At 46.7% G+C, this 14,734-nt stretch overlaps 1 protein-coding gene across 1 annotated transcript in view; it reads left to right on the top strand.

The window, feature by feature from the left end:
• The first annotated feature begins 8,449 nt into the window (after window positions 1-8,449).
• The window catches only part of LOC107291835 (solute carrier family 2, facilitated glucose transporter member 11), a 43,753-nt gene continuing 37,468 nt past the window's right edge, over window positions 8,450-14,734 (top strand). The window contains exons 1-6 of the mRNA XM_015820869.2: window positions 8,450-8,581; window positions 9,454-9,552; window positions 9,778-9,938; window positions 11,536-11,660; window positions 11,939-12,068; window positions 13,077-13,225. Of these exons, the coding sequence (XP_015676355.2) occupies window positions 8,450-8,581; window positions 9,454-9,552; window positions 9,778-9,938; window positions 11,536-11,660; window positions 11,939-12,068; window positions 13,077-13,225 (796 nt within the window). The remainder of the gene's footprint in view (window positions 8,582-9,453; window positions 9,553-9,777; window positions 9,939-11,535; window positions 11,661-11,938; window positions 12,069-13,076; window positions 13,226-14,734) is intronic.

Genomic DNA, 14,734 nt, shown 5'->3' with positions numbered 1-14,734 from the left:
GAAGCGTTTGTAATTCCCTGGAGCCAGGCTCGTGTACCCTCCCGAGCCGCCAGTACCAGCCAGGAGGGACACGGATCCAATAAACATGTGGTTGCATTCAGTCTCCCCAGGATCCTGTCCACGTCCTCGGGAGCCACAGAGTCAAATTCCTCCCATATAATAGTCTCAAGACCTGCTCCCGCCACCTCCCCCGGGGCCATCCAGTCGGAGTCCAAACCCTCTCGTATCCGAGCGACTTTGTCATGCAGATATTGTGCAAATTCCTCAGCCTTCCCCGCCAGAGGGTCCCTCCCTCCCCTCAATTGAAGGAGGGAGCGGGTCACCCTGAAGAGGGAGGCCGGGCGGTTATCTGATGATGCAATGAGGGTGGAGTAGTAATTAGACCTCGCCACCCTCATCGCCACAAGGTAGGATCTAACATGCATCCTTACCTGTGTTCGGTCGGATTCGGTACGGGTAGCCCTCCAACTGCTCTCTAGGCGTCTTTTCCGGCGTTTCATCTCTCTCAGCTCCTCGGTAAACCAAGGAGCTAGTTGAGATCTACGTCGGGTCAGAGGCCGCAGCGGCACGACTCGGTCCAGTGCTGCAGCTGCGGCCACATCCCAGGCCGCAGCCTGATCTTCCGCCGAGTCGTGACCTAGCTCCTCGGGATATGGCCCAAGCTCCGTCCAGAACCTCTCCGGGTCCATCAGGAGCCTGGGACAGAACCATCTAGGCGGTTCCGTCTCCCTGCGGCAAGGGGAAGCGGTCCGGAAGTCCATCCTATAATCGAATGGCAGCCTCCAAAGAATTGCAAACAGCTCCAGAGCTTTCTGGGTTTTGCCAACTTCTATCATCAATCCATCCCCTCTTTTGCCGAGATTGCCCTACCCCTTACAGAACTACTCAAAACAGGCATTATCCCTTACAAAAAGGACAGATCCTGCAATGTAAACAAAAGCATATGTTAAGGATTATTTTTTGGTTTGTTGGGGTGTTTCGCATGAAACCTTTTGATGAGTCTGTCAGCTTTCACCTCACTGGATTTCACCCAGGTGGCTTCAGACAGTGGGTATCCTTTCCATTGTACTAGGTATTGCAATTTCCCTTTAAAAATTCTAGAGTCAAGAATACGTTTCACTTCATAGTGGGTCTGTCCTGCAACTATGAGGGGCCTGGGTGCCTTCTTAGGGGGAGGCCTTAAGGTGGAGCCCCGACAAGGTTTTAACAAGCTGCAATGGAAGACAGGGTGAATCCTCCCTAAAAGCCTAGGGAGTTTCAATTCTACTGTAATGGGGTTGATGATGGGGAAAGGCCCCAAGAATTTTGGTCCCAATTTCTTGCTGGGCAATTTGAGGCATAAATATTTAGTTGACAGATAAACCTTTTCCCCAACTTGGAATGTTCTTTGGGGAGCCCTCTTTTTTTCAGCCTGCTTTTTATAGGTCTCGGAAGACTTTTTTAATGCAGTTTTCGTGTTTCTCCAAACTTCTTCCCACCCCCTCACCCATTGGTCAAGTGTCTGGGAGGTGGAGGGCACCTGAGGGTATTCAGGTATTGGACTGAATTCTTTTCCTGTGGCTACTCTGAAAGGTGTGTAGCCGGTACTGCTGTGAACAGAATTATTGTAAGCCACTTCGGCGAAAGCGACGAGGTCAGTCCAGTTTGTCTGTTGGTAGGAAACATAGCATCTGAGATATTGCTCCACCATTTTGTTAGCAGATTCTGCAGCCCCATTGGTCGCCGGATGAAAAGCAGATGGTAAGCCTTGAGATGATCCAATTAATTTAAGAAAACTCCTCCAAAACTTTGCTGTGAACTGCACTCCCCTGTCCGAAATTATTCACTTAGGGGTGCCATGCAGCTGGTAGATATGTTTCAGGAACAATTTGGTCAGTCATTGGGCAGATGGGAGTCCTTTGCAGGCAATGAAATGAGCCTGCTTTGAGAACAGGTCTATCACAGTCCATATGACAGTATTTCCTCTATTTTCAGGTAGGTCTATTATAAAGTCCATAGCTATTTCTTCCCATGGTTGAGAAGGGTCTGCCACCGGCTGCAGTAACCCAGGGGTTTTCCCTGGGATTCTTTTCATTGTGGCACATACAGTACAACTTTTTACATAGTTTTCCACATCCCGTTTCAGCCCCGGCCACCAAAATTGCCGGCGGGTGAGGTGGAGAGTTTTTAAATATCCAAAGTGTCCAGCTTTGGCTGTGTTTGAGAGCATTAAGATGGAGGGCTTCTGGCTGTGTTTGAGAGCATTAAGATGGAGGGCTTCTGGCAAATATAGTTTCCCCCCCTTTGTAAGCCAAACCATCCCTGCACATTAGGGAGGTGTGATTATCTTTAAACCATTGATTGGTGAGGAGCTCTCGTTTTATTTTCTTTACTCCAGGGTCATCAGGATTGGGGACCCTGCGAGGTGTAAGTTGAGCAGCAGTTTGTGGATTGGGGATAATAGCCTCATTAATCTCTTCCCGTTCACTTTTGTATTGGGGTAGCCGGGATAGCGCATCAGCTAGAAAGTTTTTTCCTCCTGGTATGTACTTTAGAGTGAAGTTGAAGCGGTTAAAGTACTGTGCCCACCGCACTTGCTTTGGGGACAATTTGCAGGGAGTTTTCAGTGCTTCCAGATTTTTGTGATCTGTCCATTCCTCAAATGGCACCTTGCTCCCTTCTAGATAGTGTTGCCAGTTTAATAGCGCCCATCTAATTGCAAAGGCCTCTTTCTCCCAGATTGCCCATATCCACTCGCTCTCAGTAATTTTCTTAGAGGTGTAGGCGCAGGGTTGCAGGATCCCACTTTTGTTCTTTTGCAGTAACACAGCTCCAACTGCCACATCGCTGGCGTCGGCTTGAATCACAAAGGGTTCCCCTGGGCAGGGGTGCTTTAGGACCAGTTCAGCAGCAAATAGTCTCTTTAAATTCTCAAAAGCTGTTTGACAGCCCATTGTCCATGCTAGTGGCTGGCCCGGTCATGGCTTCCCTCCTCTTTTACCTGTTTTGAGTAGTTCCGTAAGGGGTAGAGCAATTTCGGCAAAAGAGGGGATGAATTGATGATAGAAGTTGGCAAAACCTAGAAAGCTCTGGAGCTGTTTGCGAGTTTTGGGGGGCTGCCATTTGATTATAGCTTTCACCTTGGCTGGATCCATTTCAATGCCCTCATTGGAAATTCTGTAGCCAAGATAATCTAATCGGGTCTGTTGAAATTCACATTTTGACAATTTGGCATAAAGCTTGGCATTCAATAGTTTCTTTAACACCTCTCTCACCAGCTTTATGTGATCTGTCATATTTGTGCTGTATATCAGGATATCATCAAGACACACCAAAATCCCTTTGTACAAGTGATCATGTAGGACCTCATTAATCAACTGCATAAATACGGCTGGGGCCCCCTGTAGTCCAAATGGAATTGATAGCTCCCCATAGGACAGTTGAAGGCAGTTTTCCACTCGTCTCCCTCCTTTATTGTCACCCGGTAATATGCCTCTCTCAGGTCTAATTTAGTGAAGACACTCCCCTTAGCCAGATGGGTTAATACGTCCTTTAGGAGGGGGAGGGGATATTTATTTTCCACACTCACAGCGTTGAGACCCTTATAGTCTATGCAGAGACAAAGAGATCCATCTTTTTTCTCTTTGAGCAACACAGGGGCTTCCACGGTAGATTTGGCCCATTCGATGAACCCCCTCGCTAGGTTTTTGTTCACGTATCGCTGCATCTCCTCCATTTCGAGGGGGGACATAGCATACATTCTCGGGCATGGGAGTTTGGCTCCCGGCACCAGTTCAATGGAGCAGTCATTGGGTCTGTGAGGGGGCAGGGCATCTCATTCTTTTTCACTAAATGCCTTCGCCAGGTCCCGGTATTCATTGGGGATGAGTGGTTCGCTCGGCAGCGGTGAGGCAGCCATGTGCACTCGCTCATTGGGTGGCCTAAGGTGTCCCGCAACGTCAGTTGAATCAGTGGGAGGTTTAAGCCTTATAGGTAGTCTCACAGTTCTCATTCCTTTCTCCCACCAGATAAACGGCTTCCGTTTGTCTAACCAGGCTAGCCCTAGGATCACCACCTCAGTCATTTTTGTAGCCACCAGGAAGCGAATAAACTCCCAGTGCTCACCTATTTCTAGGCGTAGGGGCTTAGTTAATTGTGTGACAAGAGTCCCTCCCATCAGGGAGCCATCGGCTTGCTCAAACCTCACAGGTTTGGAGAGCTGTTTTGCCCGTATGTCCATTTTCATGGCAAACCGCAGACTAATAATGCAGTGGGTGCATCCAGAATCAATTAGCACGTTTAAGTCCATTTGTGCCCCAGACTTGGGGATTATAAGTTTGGCGGCCAGTGAAAAAGGCAGGATTTGTCGACTCACCATATGGTCGTTCTCTCCTTCATCGTCACTGTCAAAGGAGAGTAGAGCAGGGGCAGGTCCATTCAGAGTCCTGGCGTGCTCCTGTGTGGGTGGTGTAATCTGGGCAACAGGTGCTTGCGTGACCCGGTTGGATTTTTCTCTCGTTAGCTGCTGGGCAGGTTTCCTTCTCGTCGCTGGTTCCGGTCTGCTCTGCAGTCGGGGATAGGGGACTGGACAGGTTGCCGCTTGATGTCCCTCTTGTGCACACCGAAAACACTTATTTGATGGGCCTGCAGATGGTCTGGGTCTCTCAACCATTGCAGTAGTTGGAGGTTTTCATGGGGGTGATTGCTGTCCGGGTTGCTCTGGCGGCTGCTCAGATTCAGGTGGGGGTGGCTTCTTATAGCAGGCGAGCTTAACATCTAGCTTCACCGCTGCCTGGTACCATTCTTGCAGCTGATCAGGTACTGCTTGATAGATGCAGGCCTGAGAGAGGTGATCGTCTAATCCTTCGATGAAGTGATGGATTAGGGATTGTTCAGGCCACCCCTCTATTCGACTTGCTATCTTGCGAAATTCCTGCACGTACTCCAGGGCAGGCCTGCTGGCTTGTTTTATTTTGTGGATTTGTTCTCTTGCTTTAAGACCAATAGATGGGTCCTCAAATCTTTCTCTCAGCCCTAGGAGGAAGAGGTAGGGTCCTCCAATTCAGGGGCTTGCTCATTATATAAATTGTTCAGCCATTCGGATGCTTCTTCCTCTAGGCTGGACGCAATCACATCGACCATGGCCCCTGGGTCCGGGTAGAGATAGGCCCAGCAATTCAAATGAGAACGCACTTGGTTGATGAAAAAAACCAGCTTCTCTGGGTCGCCATCGAAGGTTGCTCTGAAAAGTGGTGCAATTATGTTGGTGAAGCTAGATGTTAGGCCCCCACAGTGGCTGTTGCTGCTGGCTCCATCCTGGCCATCCCAGGGGTTGCACGTTCGGGGGCTGTGGCCAATCTCCCTGCTGTGGTCGTTCTCCCACCAGCTGCTGATCTCCTGGCTTCTGCACCACCCCAAGCTGTTGCAAGGCCTCTATTAGTTGTGGCAAGCTCAGAGATTGCTGACCATCCATCTGCTGGGGAACCCAATCTCCCCATTGCTGCATATGCCTCAGACTGGATTCCCCTCTCTCTTCAGGGTTGGGTCCCTGGCAGGGGAGGACAGGATCTGAAAGGCTTTCTGATGTGCAATGGACGGGCTGTAGGCTCCTGTCTGCAGGAATTGATTTCTGCTTTTCACCTCTGGGTTTTGAAATCTTTCCAGTGACTCACCCAAAATTTCGTTATCTCTCCATTCTGCTTTTGAAGTCTTTGCTCCCAGCTGGGAGATCTGCCAGAGTTCTTTCTCCCCCTGGGGAAGCTGCTGCTGCTGTCGTTCCCCTCCCTGGGGAAGCTGCTGCTGCTGTGGTGCTGGCCTCAAGCCATCTTTCCCCTTCCATAATGAGATCTTCCCCAAATCTTTGTCAGTCTATCCCTTTAGTTTAGGAATAGTGACCGGGGTTCAGGACCCCTTAATTGGTTTAAAAAATTTGTGGATCTTGGCATGATGTCATGTGTCTGACTAATGAATCACTTCAAAGAACTTTCAGGCATTGTTTAACCTAAAAAGCCTTTATTAGTGTAAAGGAGTGTCAGCACGGCATGGAGAATGCCAAGATCTGAATTTCCCTTCCTTCGCACATAACATTCCAGGCATTCCCCCTCCCCTGTTTTGGGGTCATGATTCACATCTTCCAATTAGCCTGGAGGGCAAAGATTCACTTCTGTTCCCTTCCACGCGCTTTTCTCTCCTCTCTCATTCTCATCTGAATTAACTCTAAAAGTACCAGACAATTCTGCATATTTTGTCAAAGCAAGAATATTCAATATTAGCAGCGTTGACATGTACTTTGTTACTTTGTATCCACGGGAGGGGAATTATATTTTCTGGTTTCAACTATGTAGTGCTGATATTTTCTCGAATAAAAAATTCTTTAAGGTAAACAATGCCTCGAAGTTCATTTGAAGAGTTTCATCTGTCGGAACCATGACACCTGGTTTGTATAAACAGAGGCATAGAATCAAGATCATGCAAAGTATTAGTACCGCTTTATAAAATCCTAGTACCACACCTGGAATACTGCAGCCAATTTTGGTCACCATATCACAAAAAAGATGTTGAGAGTTTGGAAAAAATTCAGAGACGAGCAATTAAGATGATTAAAGGCCTAGAGACTGAAACATATGAAGAACAGCTGCAGGACTTGGGTTTGGCTAGTCTAAAGAAAAGAAGAAACGAGGCAAATGATAGCAGTATTCTGGTACTTGAGGGGCTCTCACAAAGAAGAGAGGGATCACGTTATTCATCAAAGCACCAGAGGGCAGGACAAGAAACAATGGATGGAAACTGATCAAAGAGAGAAGCAACCTGGAATTAAGGAGAAACTTCCTGACAGTGAGGACAATTAACCAGTGGAACAGCTTGCCTCCAGAAATCATGGGTGCTCCATCACTGGAGATTTTTAAGAGAAGGCTGGACAGTTACTTGTCTAAGATGGTATGGGCACTCCTGCTTGGGCTGGACTAGAAGACCTCCAAGGTCCCTTCCAACTGTATTCTATTCTATTAAGCGGCTCAAAACATTCAAAGGAAAGAAATCACAATAAAATCAAAGGAGGAAAAAAAGAAAGAAATAAAAGATGGCAAGAATGATAGACTGGAAATGAAGCAAAGGACCCCACTTTTCCTTGCCAAAGACCTGGATGAAGAGCCAGGTTCATGGCTCCCCTAAAGTCTAAACAACAGCAGAGTATGGGCCTTCTGGATCTCAAGGAGAGCCTTATTCTAGAGGGCCAGGATTGAATAGAATAGAATAAAGGAGTTGGAAGGGATCTTGTAGGTCATCTAGTCCAGGGATGTCAAACTGCCGGCCCATGGGCTGGATGCGTCACATGGAAGCTGGGCCCACCCCATTGCTGTCAATGACAAAACAGTCCTGATATGTCACGCAACATCATGTGATGTCACGAGTTTGACATGTCTGATATAGTCCAACCCCCTGCCCAAGCAGGAGTCCCTATACCATATCTGACAGATGGCAGTCCAGTCTCTTCTTGAAAGCCTCCAGTGATGAAGTATCAACAACATCTGAAGGCAGTCTGTTCCGTTTGTTGATTGTTCTCACTGTCAAAACATTTCTCCTTATTTCCAGGTTGAATCTCTCCTTGATCAGTTTCCATCCGTTATTCCTTGTCTGGCCTTCAGGTGCTTTGGAAAATAGGTTGACCCCCTCCTCTCTGTGACAGCCCCTCAAATATTAGAAGACTGCTAACATGTCTCCCCTGGTCCTTCTCTTCCCTAGACTAGCCATGCCCAGTTCCTGCAACCGTTCTTCATATGTTTTAGCCTCCAGTCCCCTAATCATCTTTGTTGCTCTTCTCTGCACCTTGTCCAGTTCACTGCTAACTTCTGGAGGGAGTTTGTAAGGATGATTGGGTCCTCCCAGGGGTTCAGTTTTGCTTTCCATCTGAGTACGAATGGATCTGCAGAATGAGCTAATGCAATAGAGGAGCAGTACCTGTGTTGCTATGTCAACTACCAGCAAACAAACTGGGCAGAGCTTTTGCCTTTTGCAGAGGTAGTGTATAACAATGCAGTACACAGCAGCATCAGTTTCACCCCATTTAAGTTAGCCACAGGGATGGAATTTGTGCCAATAGTAGAGTGCCCACAGAAGCCCCCCTCCTCGAGCACCCTAAGTGACTGGGGGGGGTTCGTTCCAATGGGTCTGGAGCGATGCTAAGACAACTTTAAGGCATCTGAAAACCAGGGGGGGAAAGCAGATAAAAAATGGGCTCCCCAGGAAACATTCTATGTAGGAGATAAAGTGTATCTGTCTACTAAGTATCTTAAGTTGAGACAAAATTGCAAAAAGTTAGGGCCAAAATTCCCCTTCGTAAAATCATTAACCCAGTGACAGTAGAGCTAAAACAACTAAGATTGTTGAGAAAAGTGTATTCCACTGCAGTTTGCTGAAGCCATACAGGGAATCCACAATGAGGCCAGTGGGGGAGGCAGCCCCAGGCTCAATAATGGTAGAAGAGGAAACACATTATGAGGTTAAGCGAATCCTCGATTCTAGAATCCAGAAAGAGAAATTTCAGTACTTAATCCAGTGGGAGGGTTATCTGATGTCAGAAGCTAGATGGGTAAAAGCCCAGCATGTAAGAGCAGATTGTTTGATAAAATGATTCCATGCTAAGTACCCCCAGAAGCCGGGACCAGTACAAAGGAAGGATTAATAAGCAATGATGTGTATTCCTTTTCATTTTCCAGGTTCCCCCTCCTTTCTGGGGGGCCAGCCTGTCAAGCTACAAAATTTACTGTCTTTAGGACTGCTGTTGTGCTTCTAGCTTGCCTACAGTTAAAGGGGGGGAGAGGGAAGAGCTTGGGATCCACAGGTGTTCCTTATCAGCATGAGAGCTGAAGCCACTGAGGAGATGTTTTGGCAAACCGAAGTTTCTTCCCATAACAATTGCTGGAAGATTAATTGGACAATGTGACCTGAACTGTCACAAAAAGGAGGGAAAGTTTTACTCTTTTAATTATCTGTTTCCCGCCATATTGCCAGTGCTGGTATTCCTTTTAACTTGCAGGTGTGATATGCCTAATAAAGTTTACATTAGAGACCACAATGTCTCTGGTGTTTTGCTTTGTTGGGCTTTTCAGCTGGAACTTTGACATTGGCATGTGGAGGTTCAGTTCTGTATTTCTGAGCTCTCAGCGGGAAGATCCCAGAACACTTTTCTCTTTGTTCCAGAGGGGAGATTTCATTGGTGGAAGGCCTGAGAACTCTCCAGCTGGACAGAGGTTGTAAGGAGATTCAGTCTGATTGGGGGGGAGGCAGCTGACTTGGCACCTTCCCCTGGAGTTGCTCAGAGAAGCTGCACGTTATTCTATGCTGCAATCCAGCCTTATGGATGTCCGTTCCCCTCTCTTGAGTTGTGTGCACAGGTGTGAGAAAGGGAGGAGGTAACTTTGAGGATGCAGCTTTGGTAGGAAACTGGTGTTCCCTTAATGTGTTTTCTCTTTCCAGATTCAATACCGGGGACTATTCCAAATGATCCTCGTGCTGGGAATAGGGGGCAGCTTCCCTTATGGGTTTCACATTTCTGTAATAAACTATCCTTCCAAGGTAAGTGATAGTGCCCCTTCCTTTCTATGGGCTTTTTCTTCAGTCCAAACATTGGCGCTTCAGCCAGGGGCACAGAAGGCCGCTCATCCGGGAGTTCCGGGACCTGGGATGCCCAGAGTGGTGGCATGGCTGGGGCTTTGTGCTGGGGTGGCTGAGAGGTAAACTCATGTGAAAAAGCGAAGAAACTTATTAACTGTAAAATGAATGCATTTTCTTTATCCACAGCATATTAAAAAATTCATTAATGAGACCTGGCTGGAACGACATGGCTCACCACTGCCTCAAGAGAATGTTATCTTGTTGTGGTCCTTCATAGTATCCAGTTACGGGATTGGAGGACTCGTAGGGAGTATCTGTTGTGGATACCTCACCACAAAATATAGAAAGTAACTTCTTCTCTAGTTAGATCTGTGTACAGTGTAGCCCTTACTTCTTATCTCCAAGTACCAAATATTCAAAATGTTTGAAACTGTACCTTGGTTGTAGCCATTTGGCGCCCTATTCAGTGTGTTCACATGGTACAGTAAAACTAAAAGTCAAGATGGTGGTCACAGTGCTGCCCTGCAATACTCCTTCCTTGACGTTAAATATTTCCAGGGCCTTCAATCTCTCTCGATTTTCCTTCTTGTCCTTCTGTAAACCTGAGATTACAGATAGTCCTCGACTTACAGCCATTTTAATGACCATTCAAAGTTACCCTGAAAAAAGTGACTTATAACTGGTTTTCACACTTACAACTGTTGCAGTATTCCCATGGTCGCAGGATCAAAACTTTGGCAACTGGCAGGTATTTATGATGGCTGCACTGTCCCGGGGTCACATGACCAGCATTTGTAACCTTCCCAGCTGGCTTCCAACAAGGAAAGTCAATGGGAGAAGCCAGATTTGCTTAATGACTGCATGATTCACTGAACAACTACGGTGATTCACTAAACAACTATGGCAGAACAAGGTTGTAAAATGAGGTGCAACTCACTTAGTGAGTACCTTGCTTAGTAATGGAGATTTGGGGCTCATTTGTTGTTTTCAGTCAAGGACTCTGTGCATCTGAACCCTCCTTATGTGTAGTTCTTGATTAACAACCACTTATTCAGCCACCAAAGTTACGATACTGCTACATGAGTGGTACTTACAAGGGGTCCTCAAAATTCTGGCCTCCCCAGCAGCCACACAGGGTGCTTGGCAACTGGCTCGTACTTAGAACAGTTACAGCCCCCAGCACTCACATTTCACAAGTCACTCAAGTAAGTTCCCCCTCCCTCTGCAGCAGCCTCCCACAGCCCCGGCAGCACTCAGGCTACCTCTCCTCACTGGCCCCTCCTGTACCCTGCAGCAGCCACCCCAAGCCTCAAACCACTCAGATGACACCTTGCCAGCCCTCATACCCTCTCTTGCACCTGGCAGCCTCCTACCTCCGCCCATCTGCTTGTGGGCTACCTGGGATCTGCCTCTTCCTGCCAGCTTCCCCACTGATCTTGCTCATTGCAAGCCAGCAGGAAGTTGTCAGGAGATCCTCGCTTAACCACTCGATCCTCACTTAATAATGATAAGGGGGAGTGCTGGGATTGCCATTGCATTTTATGACTACATTGCTCAGTGATGGAAAATTGAGTCCCAATTACGGTCATTAACCAAAGACTACCTGTATATGGTGACATCGATTATGCTTCCATCTTGCCCCTCCATCCTGCTCTTCAACAGCTTCCTAGGGAAAGACTTGGTTTTGATTAAATAGAAACAGAACTTGAATAGCACTGTTTTTCCTTTGCTGGTGGTTAGCATTCTCCTCCTTCATTTGGGAGTGCAGGAGTCAGCTGTACTTAAGGCAAGCACATCCTCTTGCATGGATACAGTGTGCTGCCCTGACGAATTGCTCTGAAAATTATAAAAGTTCATATTTCAATAGAAACCGAAAACAATCCAATGTGTGCTGCTGATAGAGTTGAAAATGCCTGTCTCTCACATCCCCCCCTTCTGTTGCAGAAAGAAGTGCCAGATGCTCACCAACCTGATCATGCTGACTGCTGCCCTGTTCATGGGGTTCAGTAAGATGGCCAAATCTTTTGAGATGATCCTCCTTGGACGCCTTCTATATGGGATTGGCATTGGTAGCTATATGGGATTGGTATATGGGCAAAATTCTGCTGTGATACAATGTTTTAGAGGAGAGGCTGATTCAAGAGTGGTTAACTCAGCGTCCTTCTTGACACAGGCCTCTCCCTCTCTCTTTCTTCCCTTCTGATTCATTTGTAATCCTTCTCATTCAATTGCCCATAACTCAGTAATGCCTCTCTGCAATGTAAGATGGTTTTAATGACATGACCTCTTAGATGACATGCTGGCCAATTTTCAATACTCTTCTTTGCCACCCTTTTCCTTTCTGAAGGGTTTTCTTTCAATATACATCCTCAATATGTGGGAGAGATTTCACCAAAGAAGTTGCGGGGATTTACAAATGCCACAGTCGCCATTTTTCTGACACTCGGCAAAGTTGCAGGACAAATCATTGGTCTTGGGTAAGTCCCTTTCCAAAACACACTCAGTGAAAGCCATTTAAATCACCAGATGTCTGAAGTAAACATTTAATTTAAGATTCAATTTCACAATTTTTCATTTCAGTTGAAACTGGAGCATTGAACCTGAAGATGTGAAAATATTATGACATGAACTGGATTATTCATTATCTTGATAATTGTTGTACAATTGAAATTTGATCAGCCATCTCTTTTTTCCTCTAAAAATAAATGATACAGATACAGATGAGGCAAAAATATTTTGAAAATGTTATGGTAAACTCAGGAACATAAACTGTAGAATCTCAAGTTTCCACCTTTTTGGATGCAATTTCATTCTACAGAATTTCAAATAGGCCAAGCAGTGTGGTCTTGCATTGCTTACAATAAGAGTGACTTTCCAGCGGAAAACCTCAAATCCTATTCCCACTTTTTAAAATAGCATAATAAAAATATTACCTTCACGTTGGCTGATAATTAGACAGATTATTCGCTGTTTAAACAAATCTGTATTATCTATTTTGATTTAAATTTTAAATGCCATTCAGTCCCAAGAGTCTTGGAGGAGGAATTTTCTTCCAAGGATAGGGAAGAAGATTGCATAATCCCCCCCCCCATGCTGGTGGTGCATTGGCTCAGTGGTTAAGACACCGGGCTGGTTGGCTGGAAAGCCAGCAACCCAGATTCAAGACCCAAGCTCCATGTGATAGGATAAATAAATAGGTTCCACTTTGGTGGGAAGATAGCAGTGCTCTGTGACGTCATGTTGGCAACATGACCGTGAAATGTCTTCAGACAGCGCTGGCGCAATGGCCTTGAAATGGAGATGAGCACCGGTCCCTGTAGTCATCAATGACCAGCAAAGTAAAATCTGCAGGGGGAATCCAGTATTCATGCCAAGAGTCCTTGACTCTGCAGAGATTTGCAGAGTGTGGTGACTAATGTAGTGAGCAAATAAGGTCTGGTGGAGAAAAACCAAAGCCTTCCCTTATGTTCTTCCTTCCTCTGCAGGGAAATTTTGGGCTCCGAGTCCTTGTGGCCCCTGCTGTTGGCTTTTAGTGGGCTCACAGCCACAATCCAGTTGGTGATGCTCCCATGCTTTCCTGACTCCCCACCGTACCTTCTGATACAGAAAGACAATGAAGAGGCTTTCCTGAAAGGTAGGATCCTCCTTCTCCAGCCCAAAGGAGAACAGGGCAGGGATATACTGTTATACTTGGGAGCTTGTCAGGTCAAGCAGTCCTCTGCCTTGGAGGCAAGCAGGACCAATAATGCAGCTGTGGAGAGAGAGGCTGGGGATCTGCTCTTACAAAGAGAGGAAATGGGAAGAGAACATCAACCTGTCCTGCCTGATATCTGGGAGAGCTGCCACCAAGGAAACCTGAGAGATTTATGTTTTTCCATCGCTATACCATCTCCTGAACTGAAAATTGGTTAAAAAGTGATGGAATTAAAATGCCAGTTGAAAACAAACTAAGTCTCACCACAGAGGATATTTATAAACATCTGGGACTCCAACAATCAGATAGCATTAGACACTTGGAGGTCAATACAGTATAACCAAAGAATATACAGAAAGCATAAGGAAAGTCTTGAAATCCATGCTTAATGGTGGAAATACTATTAAAACTGTTAAGTCCGGAGAATAATGGCGCTTGAGACGAAGCATTTCTAACAAGTCTTTATTCTCTGCTTCCAATCTACGAACAACCCGAGCAGAGGCACGCAGGCCTCTATTTATACCTTCTGATCCCCGGGCAAATCCAACCAATCATAAGGCAGTCTTTTCCCGCCTTGCGCATGTGCGCAAGGCCGGTGCCAGTCTGGTCCCAGGCAGCTTTTGCAAATGCCCGGGACTCTTGCAACGTCCCGAGCCTGCTTTTGCAGGCTCAGGACACAACACCCCTCTCCCCTAGATGAAATAATACGGCGCCCACATGGACGCCATCATAGTGATGGTTATATAATTAAATATTGAGTTAAGTCACACGGTGTGTGTAAGATGTGGGACTGTTCCGTCGTACAGAGACCCAATAGCCCCACATCGTTTACGTAGAGTCAACCAGCCAGCACCTCTAGTTCAGTTATTGCAATTGACATGCTCACCTTACGTAATCTGCAAGGTATTTGGGAGGGCCTTTGACCCTGAGCGACCTTCTCGGACCTGGGGAACCTATAGTGTTTTCCCCATTGCTTCCCACACTAGGTGAATTGCCCTGTGGTTGTCTTGTGACTTCTGTTTGACTTTCCTGCCCGTCTCTTAGGCTTGAGAAGTCAGAACTCTGTTGATCGCTACACGTGGTTGACCTACCGCCTATGGAGTTTTCCAACCCCTCTGAACTCATCTCCGTGTTTCTTGACGGAGTGTGGTTTTCCTGGCTCCTTTCTGTAGTGTTAGGGTCTAGGGATGCTTCCCTGTTAGCCCTTATGCTTGGGGACATCCTTCTATGAGCCATTTCAGCAAAGGACATGTTTCCCCTCTGTTTTGCCTGCTCTCTTGCATGTTGTGAGTTGTGAGTATGCTCCCAGTTATTCTCCGTGTCTGGAGTATTGTTTGTGAGGTGTGGATAATTAGTATACCTCCGGTGGGACTCCCAGGCTGGAGTGTGTGTGGGGGTGTCTGTGTGCCCCCGTCCCCATGAATTGCTACCTGAATCTCCTGTGGAACT

The sequence above is a fragment of the Protobothrops mucrosquamatus genome, unplaced genomic scaffold (genome assembly GCF_001527695.2).
Source record: "Protobothrops mucrosquamatus isolate PMUCROS unplaced genomic scaffold, P.Mucros_1.0 scaffold1196, whole genome shotgun sequence".
Lineage (NCBI taxonomy): Eukaryota > Metazoa > Chordata > Lepidosauria > Squamata > Viperidae > Protobothrops > Protobothrops mucrosquamatus.
This window is presented reverse-complemented; position numbering and strand designations above follow the sequence as displayed.